This window comes from Nipponia nippon, unplaced genomic scaffold, assembly GCF_047370975.1.
Source record: "Nipponia nippon isolate SJK-2023a ecotype South Korea unplaced genomic scaffold, ASM4737097v1 scaffold_1, whole genome shotgun sequence".
NCBI lineage: Eukaryota > Metazoa > Chordata > Aves > Pelecaniformes > Threskiornithidae > Nipponia > Nipponia nippon.
Genome location: NW_028262290.1, coordinates 36,622,265 through 36,641,355, shown reverse-complemented (window position 1 = coordinate 36,641,355; position 19,091 = coordinate 36,622,265). Strand labels below are relative to the sequence as shown.

Here is a 19,091-nt window from a genome sequence, read left to right as displayed (position 1 = left end):
ATGCTGTGGAAGGGCTGCTGCGTGTCGGATGGCACACAGTAACCACCTCTGTATCAATGGCGCTGACTTTTACTTCCCTGTGAAGCACTACTCCCACAGCTGAGGACATCTTTCAGGGTTAACGCTCAACCTTGCACTTGGGTACTCCATTAGGCTATTGCTGCACACTGTGAGGCTTGGTGGAGTGCAACGGCATTCTGGGCACAGGACCAAACTCAGAAAATCCCACCATTCTCTTCCTTCCAATTCCATGTCTTTTCAGGCCACCTAACCCCATTTTTAAGTTGTTATCTGGATGGCTGAAACAGTACACTACAGATCATTGTGAATACTCAGTGGCTTGTGTAAACGCATTTGACATGTCTCCACCATAGAGCTGCAGTTTAGCAAGCCAACCATTAGTCTTATCGAGCTGCCCCTGCTGCTGTTTCAGCAGAAGCCATGACAGCAGTAGCTATGCCTCCTGCAGATGCTTCAGGAAGACAGTGTGGAAGAAGCATGGACAAGGACGAGGATGAGAGATAAATCAGTTGCTTTAAGGGGAACTTGGATCAGCCTCGTCACGGAAATACTGTTTTTCTGGGTTTATTAAATCTTTGTCAACCAGTGGGAAAACGATTTGTTGCTGGGCTGGGATAGTAAGAGCAGCCTGAGAACTTCAGGATGACAAAAGCACTGTGCTAGAGACAACTGTGTGCACCCCAGTGTCAAGTGATACAGGCTGTACACCAATCTGATAGCTCCTCCTGTCTTCCAGTGAAAAGCACAGATCGTTGCCATCTGGAAGCTCGTTGCTGCCTATTGATAGCATTCAACACCCAACCCATTCAATGTGGACAGACTAATTATTAGAGCTGTGCCGACTGGGGCATGGGCCTCAGCTGAAAAGGTGACTGCATGCATGAGGCATGCTACAATGCTCTTAGAGAATGACAGTTGTATGCTGACCCCCAGTATGTGCAAGCACTAATGGATTGAACCTGGTTGCACTCCAGCATTTAAAGTGGGAGGTGATACCAGTCACCGCAATTCCAGAGCAGCAGGGAATGCATAGGCTCCGGCTCAGCTGATCCAGCCGTGTGGAAAGCAGTGTGGGAGCACATGAAAATCGTATGCAGAAGAAATACATCCACACAAATGTTAGGGGCTGGAGCTCACTGTGCAGCGGAGATGCTTCTTAAGGACACACAGTGTTTTATCAGTTATCACAGGCAAAGCAATGCATTGTGTGGATGCAGGTCTTTTAGCTATGCACTCACTTTGCCTTGTATGAAGACAGAATTTAAACCAACTCGTCAAGCCAAATTGAAAAGAAATCTCTTTTAGGATAGATAGTTAACAACAAACACATAAGCAAACAATTACATATATACAACCCCATAAATAAGTATAGACCGTAAGTGACCCCATTACTCTTCATTTTCATTTTGTTCTGGATTTACCTGTTTCCACCCATATTCCCTTGTGCCCACCCATTCATCTCCGTAGAGGACTGATAGGCAGGATTCGCCTGAGACTGCTGAATCATGGGGCTTTGACTGTGAGCCAGTCTTGGGGACATCAGTGGACTCTGAGGAGTGGTGGCCCCTGTGAAGCCTGGATCAGGCTGCTGACTAATACCTGAAGAAGAAAGCGAGAAATTTAGACACTGTACATTCAAAGTTAAAACAAGCCAAGAGCTCATACCTGCAGACACATCTTTACACAGTCCTCCTTATGTCATGTGGAACCTATAACCTCGTATTTTAATGTGGGATCTAGATTAAAAGCAAGACATCATCAACTAATACTTACGTATAACCTTAAAAAAAATCATTTTGCATAAGTATGTTGGCTACCTGTGCGTCCTAATCACACAAGCACTCTCTCCTCTCTACAGACCAAACCAAAAACACTGGTAAAGTGACTTTTTTTTTTCCAGAAACTGCATTCAAAACAACAAATAAAACATTTTGCTTGTCTATAAATCCGTTTTGGTGAAAGTTGTGCATGACTCATTTACTGCATGGCACCCCATTTTAACATTTAGGCTGTAATTTTCAACTTTTTCTAAGGTTGCTAGAATCTTAGTATCTCTATTTCTGTGTCCCTGCAAAAAGAGGCAATGACATTTTATGCAAGCATTTAATGACTTTGTAAAATAAAAAAAAAAGCCAGGTGCAAACAAAACCTCATTTAAGCTGTTATATGCCAATTGTGTGCAGAAGTTTTGTTTTAAACCAAGTCATTTGGTCCTTTTTAAGTTCATCACGAACAGCATACTCAACAGAAACAAGCCACCCTTAATGCTGGCGTAAGAATCAGGTGGTATGAAACATACTGCTATATTCACTGTCTGCATGACTTAACTTCTTACTGGTGTAAACGATAACAGATCAATAAGAGTAGATAGCAAATTCAGAATTGGATGGACATAATTTGTTCTATCAGCAGAACTTGGACATTACATATTATTTAAGATACTTGTAATACAATTTATACAATACTTATAAATAAAGAAGCTGTATAACAATAACCATACGGAGGTCACTGCCCCATGCACCCCCAGAACAAAGCAGTATACAGCTTTGTAAAACATACAAACAAAATGGTATTAGCTATCCTATTACACACAAGTTTAAGGACAGGGAAAGGAATACCTAATCTGAAACAAATTTTTATTTAAACTGAATAGTTGCTAATTTTACATTATAATGCACACACGAAGAATTATCTTTTTGGGGGAAGAATCTACCTGATACTTAAGCAATACCTCATTACCAAACCACAAAAAATCCCCACCAATATAAAAACGATTTGAAAGGATTATGTACAGCTCTGCTTCTGCTGAAGCTTCTGGTCACCTTATGCTGTTTGCCAGCATCAATTCGTATCTTCTTCTTCATTTGCACTTTTTACTGTATATATTGGTTTGTTGAGTGTAGTCAAAATTCAGAGTCCATCAAGCCAATACATACACATATACGCGTTCCTGTGTGCATACACATTTGTATGTGTTTATATGCATAGATATATGCAAACACACACATCGCACTTCTGTTATTGCTCAAAAAAAGAGCAGTGCTCAAAGAATACGTGGTACTAGAGCTGGGAAATTGCAAGGTACCACGTCGCATTTGAGGACTGCCAAGGGGCCTGAAGTTCCCATTGTTCCCAGGGAGCCAGGCAAGGGGCTGTGGGAGGGGGGCTTGGACCCAGCACTGGGGAGGACACGGGGGAGTAAGGACTGCCGAAATGCACTGGGGAGGGTGGAACAGTACCGTAGTTTGGAGGAAATGGAAACTGCTGTGCATTTGCCTGCGGGATCCGCGGATTGCTCATGGTTGCTGGTATTCCACCAGTGGCCACCATGCTGGGGGTCATGCTCAAGCCCTGCCCTCGCATCATCAGCGTCCGCTGCTGCACCTGCTGCTGCTGCTGCTGCATCTGCCGCTGCCGCAGGTGCTGGCTCAGGATCTCCCGCTGCCTCTGCGCCAGCATCTGCGCGTTGATAGGGCCCTGCAGGGAAAACCACCGCCACCTATCAATAACCCCTTCTAAGGCAACCTGACTAGTGGAGGCATCTCCACTGGAGCAATCTGGAAGATTCCAGCTCTTTTTTTCCCCCCACCACACAACTAACAATAACATTAAATGGGAGAAAATAATCCTATTAATAATTCTGCTGGGAAAGACTTCCAACAGTGCAAGAGTCAGTAACTGAAATAATACCAGTGTTTAATGTTGCAGCAATTTGTTATTGCAAATAGAGTAGCTCATTAAAAAAATGCATCTTTAGGAAATGAGAAGCTTGGTTAAAAATGCAGTTATATCGTATCTCTAGTAAACAAACATCCACCCCATGTAAATATGGGCAAGACTCTCAGAAATAAAACAGTAAAATACTTATCATACAGACTGCATTATTTGTATTCAAGCTTTAGAATTTATTGTATGTATTTACCATAATATAGCATTACTACTGTATTTAATGGGGGGGAGAAAGAAGAAAACAAAGTGATTTTTTTTTTTTTTTTAAAGTACTATTTCTCTCACCTGTGTTGGCACTCCAGGTCTCAAAGACAGATTCATATTGGAGACACTGCTGATCTGATTTATCAGTGGCTGCCGATTCTAAAGAAAAAAAAACCCAAAAAACCACCAAAACCCAAAGTTTTTGGAAGGAAAACAAGAAAAGGGAAATTATAAAATTTCAGGGTTCTATACATCTACTTCCCGATCAGGTGGTTTGAGGACCTACTTTTACATATTCAAGCAGGGACTAATTTTCCTGCTCAAGTCCTATTATCATTCACAGAATCCTGTTTCTTAAGGAGATAATACACCATACAAATAACAACACAGGCATTAAGCTGTTTACCAAACGTGCTGCCTTTACAGTTCCTGTCCTTTTTGAGTTTGGGACTAGACTATTGAAGTTTACTCTGAATTAGACTCTATCCTGATGTTTGAAGGCAGAAATGATGTTTCCTCCTCCACTAGAAAAGCATTAATATCTTATTTATAGTATTACAAACTTATATATTTAAAAATGAACAAGAAACAACAACTTAAAATGATCCTCAAAAGTAGACCAAGGCCAAGGAAAAAAAAGGATGTAGGTAACAGGCAGCAATAAAAGCATTTAGATTGCTGGAAGAGTGAAGATATAACAAACAAAAAAAGACTTCTATAACAAAAGGCACCACTGTAGCCTTGCTCAAAGAATTAGTGAGACCTAGGCTTAAACACTAGGCACATTCTTGCACAGTACTACAGAAAGAATAATGGAAAGATGCAAAAAAAGATCAAAACAGAGAACGCGCAAGGTACCGTCTCGGCAAACTCATTAGGGCTAGTGTTTTTAGCTTAAAAGTGGAATTGGGCTATAATAAAACAGGGTACACACTTAAGACCTGGACTATTCGGAGCAAACTGACAGTCAGTAGGTGCCGCCTGCACCAGCGTGAAACTGGGCACGGAAGGGGACGTACCTGCTGTGCCTGGAGCCTGTGCTGCAGCTGGAGCCGCAGCTGGTTTGGCTGGTTCTGCACGATGCCGGTGGGCCGGAGGCCGGGCCGGGGCTGCATGCGCAGCGCTGCGTACCCCGGGCGCTGCCCCATGGCGTGGAAGCTGGGGTCCTGCATGGGCGCGTAGCTGCCCTGCGCCATCTGAGCCTGCGCCGCGTACTGCTGGGAGAACACCGGAGCCTTCTGCTCCATCAGGATGCTCGACTCCTGGCTGGGGAAGGTCTCTGGGTCGACAGCTTGGCTCTGTGGAAATATGTGAACAATAGGAACAGTTGGTGGGACACGGCTTTTCACAGGATTATACGAGACTAATGCAGCCACCCTGCAAAACCAACCTTCTAGGCTGTGAATGTTTTTAAACAGAAAATCACACACATTTTCTTTACCTAAATATAAAACTTAAAATTAAACAGAATTATATTTTTGAGTGTCAAAACTTATTAATGGAGAAAAATTCCTCCTCTCTTTTCTTTTTTTTTTCTTAAAACGAAGACCCACGATCTTTGTCATGTTCTTAACATAGCCATTGTAGCCATTGTATCATTCTGCTAATGAATAAACACCTGAGATGACAAATGCTATATGAAAATCTGTAAACGAAGTGTTGCCAGCATATTTTTGCCATTGAATCCAACATAAATTAAAAGACGTTACAAATGAATAAGGATAAGAAAGTAGATTTTTATCAGTATCTTTAAAGAAAATAATGACTTCAAATAAAGATGCCTGAAACTATTACAGAAGCTAATGTGAACAGAGTGCCTAATTCTTTCAGGACACTTTTGCACAAACCAATTATCCATTAGCATAAAAAAGCTAACACAATTCTAAACTCCATTCTAGATACTCCCTTAATATTTGCTCTAGCCAGAATAATTTAATAGCTTATTCCACACTGACCTTGGAAATCAAGTTAATCTAAATTTCAGTGCCCTCATGAAAGAAAGACTTTAAGCTCCTATAAAACATCTGATGGATATTTAAAAAACATGTTCTAAAATGCAACAGTTCTCTTATCTGCAAAATTCTTTAACTGTTTCCACTGATATATTAATTAAATAGAACGATATTTACCATTTAGTTTGAAATAAAACGTTATTCATATTTTTTTGGTGGTGGTATTCCAAAAGCTATGTCATATTGCGTGAAAGTTTCACACTGCAAAACTGAAGTTCACCAATAAATTATATCTCCACCTTAACACCTCACTGAGTTCTGTTTGTACTAAATAGGCCTGGAGAGTGTTTTCTCATGTCCAAAGCAGGATTTCATTGATCCTATTTCATATCTAAAATGCAGAGCTAATTCAGAAGTTATGGTCAGGACGCTGATAAGTGCTGGGAAATGAAATAGGTATTCTAGGCTTGTCTGAGAATATTAAATTATTATAGAGACATGTACAACTGTTTTTGGAAATACAATTTTGATGCCAGAGACATCAAGCGCTAACTCTCCCCCCCCCCCCATTATTTTTTTTTAACCACACTTTTTTGCATCATATAAGACTAAAATGGACAAGAACCAATGGGAAGCTAATAAAAAATACCTGTGGGGAAAAAGAACAGATGAAAAAGAACGGAACTGCAATCATGCTGCAAAGTTTAGGAAGCATGTTTGTAATTTAAAAAAAAAAATTACCATTTTAAGTGCTTGGAATGAAATCAGCTGCTTCAGGTGAAACTCGTCCCTTAACACACATTAATCAACTCAGGGAAAAACTACAGGTGAAATTACACGTTACAGGGTTGCTCATCCAAAAGCTTGTTTTCCCCATCACACAGAGGTCTTGATCTTGCTCCTCTGCTCCTACGTCTTCATATTCTTTTTTTCTTCTTTCCTATACCCTGTTGCTGGCTGTGATCTTACCTTTCTCCCATACAGTTGTTCCTCTGAACACCACATAAGCAGAAGCCTGTTAATTTTTTTGGTTTAGGGCAGGTTACTTGCATAAAGCGAAGTGGCTCAGCACAGGTTAGAAGGAGAGCTAGGTGAGGGTGGCAGGGAAGAGGAAGGAAGACTAAACCTGGGGCTGAAGGAAGCTTTTCAGGTGAGACTGAGCCGTTAGATGGACTCCCACCAAAATATGTAACTCCATCCTATCTTGCAAGAAGTGTTTTATAATCCCCTCCTTCAACACACATTTTACCTCCACCTTGAAAACATATCCTTTAAATGCAATACCAAAAACATGCAATGCAATGTCCAGTATACCTGGCTAACTAGTTCTGGTATTCCTAGAGCCCTGTCGATTTCCTCTAAACCATCAAAATTTCTTAATGCCATGTAAAGCTGATCCAGGAGAGCGCCCTCATCACTTGGTGACTCTGATGAAGGATGATTACACAAGAGATCATCTGGTGAGCTGCCAAATGGTTGCCTGTGAAAACATGAACACAGCGTTGGTAAACAGCTGCTGAAAAGCAAGAAATAATATCAGAGGATTAGTACTCAAATTGAACTACCAAGTGGAGACAGAAATTATTTTAATTACTGCCAATTTTGTTTAGAGAACTATTCTGGATCAAAGTTATGCTACTCAAAGAAATAACTAAATAGCATGCTTAATGCCTGTCAAGACCCTACAAGCACGGTGTGTCCAACAAGTAAGCACGCATGCCAAAGGTACGCCCGAGTGCTGATTTCATATTACAGGGTCAACAGAGGAACACAGAAGTCAGTATAGAATATAGTTACTGAACACAGAAGGTTTAGTAATTTTTTTAAACTAATTTTAACTTCAAATTTTAGATGTTAGATTAAGTATACTATCACAAGTAGAAGAAAAACTCATTTCCATAGACACTCTTCTTAACTGGTTTTCTATCAGACTAAGTAAGCTGAAGAGGTCACAGAGGGGTCCGAGGACTGTCTGAGCTTGCACAAACCGAACATCTGGAAGAGCTGGCCAGAAGCATGAGGGAGCAGGGAGAAAAGGACATTCTCCTTTTTGTTTGCAGCAAAACACTGCATCAGCTCAACCCATCTTATGGAATTGCACACTTGGGTACCAGTTTATGCACTTGGTTATGTGCCTCAGAAGGGTGTCAGCAAGAATTTGGATACTGTCAGGCAGAGTATGCTGGCTCTATAAATCCTGCGTACCTCACCCCTGAATTTGTATGCAAAGCACACTCACAGTTACAAAGGCAGAATAAAGGTTTATTCCAAACCCAAAGGACAAAACTGACGAGAAACAAACTAAACCTGAAATAATTCCTTATCTGCAGCCAAATGACATATTCTTGTTTTGCAGTTCACACACGTGCCCTACGTCACACACAATACTACAAGACTACAATAGAAAATATAAAGAGCAAAGCATTCTGCAAGCAAGGGCAGCTACTACATGCACATGATGGCAGAATCTCATCCCAGATAATTATTCAGAGACAACAAAAGCTGTGACACATGGAGGGAGGAAAGAGCGCTATATGTGAACCCATTTTACATGTCTGTTTGGAAAAACAAAGAAACATGTTTGTGTATTTAGTTTCCATAATGAGATATATGGTTGCCATGGAAGTCTAATCTCTATGTCAAAGCTAAGCAGAAGGAAAGAGCTGCACTGTCAGGCTATACACCTAAAAACCCAAAGGATGGCAAGCAGGAAAATTAACAAAAACATATTCTTTTTAATTAGATCCCAGACTGTAAAAAATCAAAATAAGGATATATATGATGTACCTTGAAAACATTGCAAAGTATTAATCAATCTCATGTATAGAGAAGTTTCTATAACTCGCACAGATGGAATTATAAATTGGTAAAAGGGAATAGCAAAAAAAAAACCCCAAAAACCATATTGGAATCAAATTGCTTGCAAACTTTAAAGGTGACTTATAAGAAGGCATCTATGATCTGGAAAAAATCGATGGGGCTAGCCAAAAAACTTCCCTCAAATTGTAAATGAGCATGATTACATATGGTAAGAAAAAGTTTAAACCATTTGTCAAATTCTATATGTTAAACAATGACAATTACTTTAGTTTTTTTCCCCATTTCTTCTATATACCACAATGATAATGTTTAATTTTTCTCTAAAAGAATTATTTTTACTCATGATTTAACTTTCATAAAATTTAATATGATAATAATCAGATTATAAAAATACAAATCCCAGGGATTATTAAAATAAGAAATGGCAGCACCAAACAATTCATCATCTCTGTTTGGGTGTAAATGATCAAAATATGATTACTTTCTGATGCAACGCAATGGGAATTTTTTTCACCATCTTCAGCTACAAGGAAATTATGAGAAATGCAAAGGTAACAAGATGGAAGAATCATCTGCCTGGTTTGCTGACATGGCCCTGTATTTTATTTTACAGTGTCATTTTTTTAGGTGAATAATTAAGTTATGCAAGCAGTGCTTTTGGCATATGGACACCTTAACTGGGGGAGAATTAGCACCAGAAGACATCTTGAAAAGCATGAAGAAGTTAGAAAAGTAACAGAGAAAATGCCGCACTTCAATTTACAGATAATATTTTTGGACTTCCTTTCATAATGAAAATTAAGAGAATGTAATCAGAAGATGAATCTTTCTTCAAACACACTTTTTTCCAACTGCTTCCTCTTAATTTTCTTTTCAGCACTCCTCCCATTTGCTACTGAAAAATGTCCCAACTCATGCAATTCAAAATATTTCAACATTTCTCCTTTATCTGTCCATTTTGTATCACTTATACAGTCCACATGTATATAGTGTCTCTAATTTAAGTGGCAAACTTTTTGGAGAAGACATGCCTTTTTTTAAAGAAGTGTAAATTGCTTTTCATAGTTATGGCATTATTTAAAAGTCTTAATAATGAACAAACTTAATATATTACATATGAGTTAATAACTTGTGATCAAACTGTGGTTCTGGAGACCCGAGAAGGAGCTGACTTCAGGAAAGAGGCAGCCTCTGTTTTACTTCATCTTTCCTTCCTCACCTTTTACAGAATTCAGGTCAATTAAAAAACCGCAAACAAACCAGAAATTAATGATGTCCTGCACTACTTAAACTGCTACCCCGTTGCAGGAAAAGACAGCTATGTTATGACTACAAAGGCTCTGGCATTTTTCCACGTTTAGTGTTAAGTATAATTGTTAACAATAAAACCAGCAAAACCAGACAGAATCATGCCCATATTGAAGCTCGAGAGGTGAAAATGGCGCAACTACCCAAAGCACCGGCAGCATGCACTGCGATACAGAACTTCCAATTCTTCCAACACATTAAATGGCAAAGAGAGCATTTCTAAGTAGTACTAGAACATGTGTACATTGCACGAGTATAAAATACTACAAGCATTAAATTGATATACATTTGGTGAGTATTTTATGCAGGGCTTTGTTTCCATGAGGCGTACAAAATATGGGCCTGTAAAATTTCTCCATGTGTTGATGCGACAGTAGGACTCACCTGTTCTGACTACCAAAAGTTGCCTGTTCTATAGGCAAGATGCTGTCTGGCCATGGTGCAGTCTGATTTGGAGGTGCCTGCTGTTGGCTATACTGAGGTCCTCCTATGTTCATCTCCAATTCAGATGGCCCTAATCAAGGAAAAATGACCACATAACTTTTGCAAAAAGAATCTACTTTTATGTTAATACTTTCCACTGAGTTATCTATGTTACAGTAAAAGCAAACAAAAACATTAGACTTCAGTAACATTACACTTAAAAGGATAATGTTTTTTTGTTAAAATTGCTTTTAAAATTTGAGAAAATAACATGAGAACTCGGAAGTGGTTCAAAACCACAAAACAGCAGATACACCACCATAGATGCAAAAAATTAGTAAGATAAGCATAAAAAAAGACAGCATATAGAGTCAATATAATAATGTACCTGCTTTAAAAGTGACTAAGAACAATGATAATGTTCCTAGCATTTCCTCTGAAAAACCCCCACGGTCTTTAATAAACAAGAGCAACTTCATATCCTCTTTCTCTGGCCACACCACTGTGGAGCTACAGAGTAGCAGGAATTGTTCTTATCACTATATGCATTAAAAGTTCATGCTTTACACGCCTGCCTTCCCACTTCCACTGTGGAACATGGTTCTCATCAGATCTATAATTGAAGTGAGTCTTTTTTTTCTTTTTTGGTTTTTTTCGGCTTCAACTTTGACACCCCAGCGTATGCCAAAAAAGCACAACTCCACACGCGCCCTGACTTACCCATATTCATGACCTGAGATGGAAGCATCTGCCTTGGGCCAGGCTGGTTGCTGGGTCTCAAAGGGATGCTGGCCGTGGGGTTGCGGATCATGCCCGCTTGCACCGGCCTGTTCATGGCACTAGCTGTGGGTGCGCAGGTCACCCTCACAGCAGGAGCCTGGCTTCCCCAATCTCCAGATGTCATGGCAGGGCGAGGGGCATTGCCACCGATCATTCCTGCACAAAAGCCAAAGAGACTTAGGTACCGGCACATGATTCAGAACAGCTTTAGCATTACAACTGCCTGATGAGCTACATTTTTAGCGATAAAAATGCAGTAGTTTTCAAAGCACATTGTACCACAACTGCCTGTCCAGATGTGCAAAGCTACAGAATCATGCCTTATGCTGCTTAGTCAAGGGACTGGAGATTATTATACATTTTACATGAGGAAGATCCTTTTATCATTTCCGAAATGCTGTTCAGAGTAAGTGTTCCCACATGTAGTCCGCAACAGGTGCCGAGGGTGTGTGGATAGCCCTAACTTCCTTCCTCAGGAAATGAATCACGTTTGCTGATGTGTATGTCAGTGCTTTACTTTCCAAGTGCTAAGTGAGAATGAAGATTTGAGTAACAACATGTTATCACTACACACGCTTACAAATTAGGATTAAATTTAAATTCACATTCTGCAAACATCTTTTGGCAAGTCCTTTCATTCAGAACCTAGAGCCTTCTTAGCTTCAAGGCTCACCCAGATAATTTCACACCAATATACAGTGCAGGGAAATTACTCACAGGAACTTTCCGATAGATGCTGAAGTTCATTACCGTTATTTTAGGGGAAGTCCTCCTACATCTACTGTAAACAACTGATACAGTTTATTTACACTTGGAATATATAGAGTACTACACTCTGACAGTAGCCAAAAAAACCCAACCCAACCCCAACACGGAACCCCCCCAAACCCAAAGAGGTGCATTCATAGTATTTATACATTTCAATTTTATACAGTCAAGAGAGCAGATAAAAACACTGATTTCAGATTGGACTACCGGTCTCTCCGGTTGCACTTTGCAACATCCTTAAATGAATACTAAAAGCCACACAAATAATTATTACTCATCTGTTCTATTATTTGGTGATATATAACCAAGGAGAAAAACACTCTGAAGAGGGTCATTGCTTCAGCTGCTGTACAAAACTTGCTTCAGTGTTACATCCTCAGGTTTGTTCTATTTGTGTACACATTCTATCAGCTGAAATATGTGGTGTGCTAGAGCAAATGGCAGGAACACAGATAATACTCTCTAACTTGTATACATAAGACGAATAACATCCTCTAGTATGTATACAGAACATGAAAGTAATAGGACACTTGAAAGACTAAAAGTTGACCTCTGAACTGCTTAAATAGGATATTTCAGTGTCTGGCAGCATGTCTTTTGTAATACTGATGCAAACTAAATATAAAATTTTGACAGTGAATATAGCCAGCTGAAAGGACTTACAATACCCATTTAGTTAGTCAGAGTTCTTAGTGGTTGTTGCACACTTGGACAGTCTCAGACTACGTACTAGTTGAAATAAGTCAATCGGCCAGACTTCTCTTGTGAAACCCCCTGTGGTATCTTTGTACAGTATTAGGGCAACATGAAGAAAACAACGTACCCCAGATTAGGCATAACCCATGACAAGACGCAATACCACTGCAACACCTGATGGTTCCCAAAAAGTTTGTTTCAGAAAATGATATAAACATTAGCATTTCTTTAATTTAAAATGAGAACCAAGGCTAATACATAAAGGATAACCGAGGGCCAAGCCAAGGTCTGCAGAGATACACATCATAAAGGCAACAGTATTGCCCACAATTTTGTTTTGAAAGAACTACCTCTACACAGAAGTGGTTCATTTATTTGCTTTTTTGAGGCAGAAAAATTGGATCTTTACCTATCTAAGCCTCAGCTGAATCTGGAACATTGATGTGAACAGACTTTAACTGCCAATACAATGTGTTCATCTAGAAGTTTTCAGGTAGGTGAAAAGCAGTGCATGAAGAGCAGGACTAAAAATACGCAGAAACAGAAGTTCAAAATACATATGCCAATATATAACAGCCCATGAAACACAATTTTTTCCCAAACTTTTTGGAAAGTCCTTATAATAACCTGTACTTCTAGTAACCTCGACATTACGTTACACATGCAGTATAGTCTGTCTCAAGTATATTTAAAAAACATGGAAAGTCATCTTACCTGTGCTACTGTTGCCTAAAGTTCCTTGACTTCCTATCATCCCTTCATTCCTGCCCATCAGTCCCGGCTGAGGTATCACTGAATAGGGGCTACTCGTTCTTATGGGTGGGAAAGTTCCTGCACCTGTTGGGTTCTGCAGTGTGATGTCAAGTGGTAAATTCTGGTTTGGTAATAACCTGCCCAGTTGCCCTGCTCGTGGGTTATTAAAAGCTAGACAGGAGGAGCAAAGAAAAAAGCAAAGTTACAAGAATGGAAACTTTACTTGTTAAAAAAAAAAAAAAAAACCCAGAACCCAAACACACTTTAAGCTCTTGGGCTGAGCTGTTTAGTGCTGCATAATTTACCCACTCCATATCTGTCTGAGAAACATCCCTTCTTGACATTTTTATGTAAATTTCAAAATGGAACATTCTGACACTAAAACAGATAACGTGCATATTTTTAAAACTTTAAATGATGCAATTTAACTGACAGAAGAGCCACTACAACAAAATATACCACTATGTGATGTGCATACTACTGCCAATTAATCTTATACCTAGTAGAACTGTAATTGCATGCAGATGTCATCCTGAGGCAGATTGTTAGGAATTATCTCGGTTTTGAAAGTTTTCCAGCATAAGCTGTGCCCCTGAAGAAGTTACCAAAATTAAGGACAGATTGAATCTATATCGGATCCTGTAGCCCCATTTCTACAATTTTTTTTTTTTTTACATTTTTTGTCATTAATAAAAATAAATACTTCCATGATTCAGCAACAACAAATAAGCGGTCCAGAATTAGAGATGTGCCAACATAACATTCTGGTAAACAGAACCATGCTTGATGATTACTGTCACCTTTATATAACTGTTTTCTTCTGTTGAGGTGTTTTGTGCTCTTAAAATCAGGCTCTGCAAAGAAAACTGCAGACTGTCTCAGAAAAGTGAGCTTCAAACCTTGACCGGCAAGCATCTGGCTCAGCTGGTGTTTGGGCAATGTTCCAATGCATGAAAACATCCCCTGTGTGCACAACTAGTTCTCAAACATGAATCAAACACTGACCTTGTGCCTCTGATTCCATTTCCAATCATACCAACAAAATACATACAAATAAATTAACCATTTTTGTGAAATTATTATTTGCAATACTTCCTGATAGCTTCCCCTAGGAGAGTCTCTGATATAATGGCATCCTTACAGCAACTTCTGCATTTTTATATTCATCACATTACAAAGAAGTTAAAGAACTTCTTTTTTATTTTAGATCAAAGTAGTGATACTTTTGAATTTGAGAACTTAGATGAGGTTTATTAAGCTTGTTAAAAAGTACAGAAACATTGTATTACAAAGGTCTCTGATTTTTCTTCTTATTTTATAAAACCAGACTACAGGAATTCGTTGTATTTATTTATTTTTTTAATAATGTATGTATAGGAAATACATCACATCACGTACACCTAATTCCTAACCACGAGATCAAGATTTTATCTTGACTGTCTGTTCAAACAAGCAAACAAAACCTACTTATTATGAGACAAAAATGACCTTCCCAAGCTTAGGGGCATCATAAAGTCTATGGATTGAACAAAAACCAAACTTCAGTGACAGTTTCAGAACTGTTTGCCCCAGAAGTTTGAAAAATCACATAGATGAGTAAGTCATTACGTGGGTAGCTTTGCCAGCACCCACTGATCCTACAAAAAGGAAAGCTGGAAATGCAGCACAAACTAACACCACAGTTGATGAGATGTGATGGTGCTCAGATCACATATTCTACTCTTGGTCAGGATGCGACTGAAGGAGGCTCCCTGTCCCCCACGCAACAAATTCTAGCAATTTGGCAAATCTAGCAGCTTTCAAGTCTTATATTTTTTTTTTTAAACAGATTCTTTTCATGTAAAACCTGTAAAATGAAAGCTGGTTATTTCTTCAGAAAAAAAAATTTAAACCCCTGAAACCTATTTTGGAATTGCATAAGATTTGACATTCATTCTACATTGCTTTTCTGTGAGCATATGAGAAGACACTCACTACTTCTGTGCACCTGTTTTCCGTATGCTATTCTACTGAAAACAAGGCAGAAGTTCCCTAGGGGAATCAGGCACAGACACAAGACTGAGCTGGGGGAAAAGGTTTTAGGGTTTTAATTTACATGGGAAACAGGATGCTGCTTTTACAGAACTGCTGCTAACCACCAAGACACTCTCATTTACAATCATACTGTTACTGTACTGCCAGTAGCTTTGAAAGCAGATTTAAAGCCAGGTTAACTCTGGAAAGCCAAAAGGCTACAGTGGAAGGAACCGTCAGACCTTGCTTCAGAAGGAATACGCTAAAGATTTCAGATGTGCAGAGATATCCTTCTGACTTATGCGCTGCTACTGTTAGTAACCCCATACTTACAAAAATGAGTACATTAAATCCAAGCATCTTTCTCTGAGTAACGCTGATAACAAATGATAATTTAAGGATCTGTAGTGATTCTAATATGAATTAAAACGTTAATATTTATTATTAATATTAATATTAATTTAAACATTTTAAGTAATTTGAGTTCATTTGAAAGTGGCACAGTGTTATTTTAATATCATCAAAATGGCTAAAAATATTATCTAAGCTGTATGTTTTATAAAAAAACCACCAGCGTACATTTAAGGAAGTAAATAGATACTGCCATCCCCGCCAACAGGAGAAAAAAATGAAGCAGTGGCTTTTTATGCTATTTTCTTCAACATTCGTAGCCGATGAGACTCCTGTCTTGCTTGCTTTCCATTATTCTATGGTGGTAGACCAACATTTCAACACTGATTTGTAAGTTAATTAATAAAGTTAAGGAACACTGTCAGCTGGAAGGGACTCAATTAAAAGCCACAATTTCAAACTGGCATTCCTCTTAATCATACAGCTTTCTATTAATCTTGTGGTTTTAGAAGACGACTCTCCTTCACGCTTAGAAAAGCCTATCTCGTCCCATTTACTGAAAGGGATGCTGGAAAGGAGTGATGTGCGTCAGAACAAAATGCACGTGCTCTCCATGCCAAAGTCTGCACGACAGCAGCATCACCTCTAACTACAGCAGGGGACGTTTCATTTATTTTGAGGGTACCCCTTAAAACTCCTCAGAGGGCACGGACTTCCAGGGTGCTGAGTGAATTAGACATAACCTTCACGTGTCTTTCGAAATGGGACGACCGCAGATGGCGCTATGTCATCACGCAAGACCAGACCAGGACCAGGAGCTGCCCAGCTCCTCCCCGGCCGGCCCAGGGGCACCACGACCACCACTTTGGGGGCTCGCAAGCTTTGCCTACACGCGCGCAGAAGGCGGACTCACTGCTCTGTGAAATCCTCATTGCTGGTTTCTGGGTGGCCACAGCCGTGCCGGGGCTGCTGTCACTGGTGAGCTGCATGAGGTCATTGATGATGGCTTGCTTGTCGACCGAGCCCGCTGGCGCGCCTGGGCGGCTATCTGGGAAAAGCTGCGGTAACTGGCTGTTCTGCAGGTCATCCAGAATCTCCTCCAAGTTATCCAATTCACTGCCTGGCTGCAATAAAAAAAAAAAAACACAAACCCACAGTACACGTCGCTGCTCGCCTGCTGTTGGCGTCCTGCTCACGCCAAGCCAGGCAGCCCACAACTGTTAACGCCTTGCACCGGCTTCGGATGCTTCCTGCGAGAAGCCTGATGTGGAGGAAGCTCACAAAGCTGTCAAAAAGGCAGGCTAACCAGGGCTCCTCGGCTTTGCGTTTGTGGAGCCTGGTGTGGCACTGGCACCCCTTCAAAACCCCAGCATCGGGACGTACAAACAGCCACATGATCTGCACCTCGGGCAAAGGGGAGATTCTCCCTGTGCACTCTGTGACCGGTGCAGACAGCAGGGATAATTTGGCAGGGGAAGAGATCCAACAGTGATGAAGATGGGGGTTTATGTAGGTATAACCAATATTCCTTTCAGTACAGTCATATTTCTAGTCTCTTTATGACTTGATTAAAAGCATACAATGGAAAAGTTGCTTCATGGCTAAAACAATTCCCCATATGCATATTCTTTGTTACATTCAAAACCTTAACACTGAATAACTCTATATAAGTTAACTGGCAAGCAAAACACATTTCAATGAAGTCCTATAAATGAAAACCTGTCAACTAGTTACTAGATTTAGGAATTTATTTTGCTTACAACTTCCCAAATCAGTGAAAATAACTTCTCTACAATAAGAAAAAAAAGAGAAATCTAATTACATTCAATTCAGTAGAAACTTACCATGAAATAAAGATGGGAAAAAAATTAAGTTCATCCTATACTAACATAAATACTGACCTGTACATTTTTCTTAAAAATGTTGATTTTCACCAGTATTTTTTTTTGGTCTGTCTATAAACCCTCAGAATTAAAATCTTTGGAAATTTGGAAATTATTACAAGTATATTCTCCACTCCTAAACCTTTAAATAGGGTAAAACTTTTTGGGTAATAATTACCAACAGGCAGTCCAGTCTCAGTTACACCAAATTGCACAGGAAACATTTCATGACAGTATTTATAACAAAAACCTACTCAAAATCAGCGCCTTCATTAGGAAATATGCAATGACGGAAGAGAGGCAGAGAGTGAGCAGCCAGCCATGAAGGATGGGGAACCGAGAAATACCACCACAAACATGCACACAACTGAAATACAGTTCTTCCTGTTCTTTTTTGTCCTACCATCGCATTTGCGAACTTGTTGCTTATTGAGAGCAAGCTTACGCCGCAGATCACAGGATAATGTAGAAACAACTGAGATGGCTTTAAACTACCTACTGAGGCACTCTCAGCCTAGCTAGGAAGCACTGCACATTAGTCCGTACTAAACTCCTGCTGCCACAGCTAACCTGCTCCTGGGAAGCCCAGCTATTTTATTCAAAGGTGGATAAGATGCCTCGAGGTTACACCTCTATATACCCTTTTTGGATAACTGGCTGCAGATAAACACGGTATTACTCTTCACTCCTTCCGCATCACCTCCTAATCTTACAGATCAGAATATACGGTGCAAAAGAGGAAAGTGTTTACTCTGTTAAAAGGCATCATGTGGGTGACTTGCAGACTGGTGTTATTGGTAAAATGGTAGGAAATCACAGAATCAGAGGACTGGAAGACATTTAAAGCCTCGAGGCAAAATCAGTGTATGCCATTCCCTACAGAAGTTCATATAGTCTCTTGTTAAAGACATTCAGTGACAGAAAATCCACAGCTTCCCCAGGGAACTGGTTTCAGCACTCTGCTATTCTTACTACTCGCTTTTTTCCCCCAGTGTCAATGCAAAATCTCCCTCACTGAAATTTAGGCCCTTCCTTCCTGCCGTATTTTGAATCTTGAGAACAAATTGCGTTTCCCTTTCTTTTTCTAACCTTTTCTGTATAGAAAGTATGTGCCTTTTTGGGTTTTAAGCTGAAGTTAATAAGCAATCTCCACTTGTTGAATTTTCTTCAGCATATAACCTGTTTTCTAGACCTCTCATTACTCTTGTTGCTCCTGTGGACTGTCTTCAGTTGATCCACACTTTTGCTGAAGTGCTGTGTCCAGAATAGGACTTAAGATGAAGCCTTACAACTGCTGAGTAAAGCAGAAAATTTACTCTACACATAGTACGCTCTGATGGCACGTTCCAGAAAAGCCCGTGATTTTTTTAATTACCTGACATTACTGACT

The 19,091-nt window shown here is 39.8% G+C and overlaps 1 protein-coding gene across 6 annotated transcripts in view; it reads right to left on the bottom strand.

Annotated features, from left to right (window-relative positions):
• The window catches only part of NCOA2 (nuclear receptor coactivator 2), a 198,014-nt gene that overhangs the window by 15,275 nt on the left and 163,648 nt on the right, over positions 1-19,091 (bottom strand). For all 6 annotated transcript variants that reach the window (XM_087751698.1, XM_087751711.1, XM_087751680.1 and 3 more), the window contains 9 exons: positions 16,732-16,942; positions 13,416-13,625; positions 11,178-11,393; positions 10,419-10,548; positions 7,221-7,386; positions 4,974-5,252; positions 4,036-4,113; positions 3,261-3,498; positions 1,443-1,620 (listed from right to left, as the gene is read on the bottom strand). In XM_087751698.1, the coding sequence (XP_087607824.1) occupies positions 1,443-1,620; positions 3,261-3,498; positions 4,036-4,113; positions 4,974-5,252; positions 7,221-7,386; positions 10,419-10,548; positions 11,178-11,393; positions 13,416-13,625; positions 16,732-16,942 (1,706 nt within the window). The remainder of the gene's footprint in view (positions 1-1,442; positions 1,621-3,260; positions 3,499-4,035; positions 4,114-4,973; positions 5,253-7,220; positions 7,387-10,418; positions 10,549-11,177; positions 11,394-13,415; positions 13,626-16,731; positions 16,943-19,091) is intronic.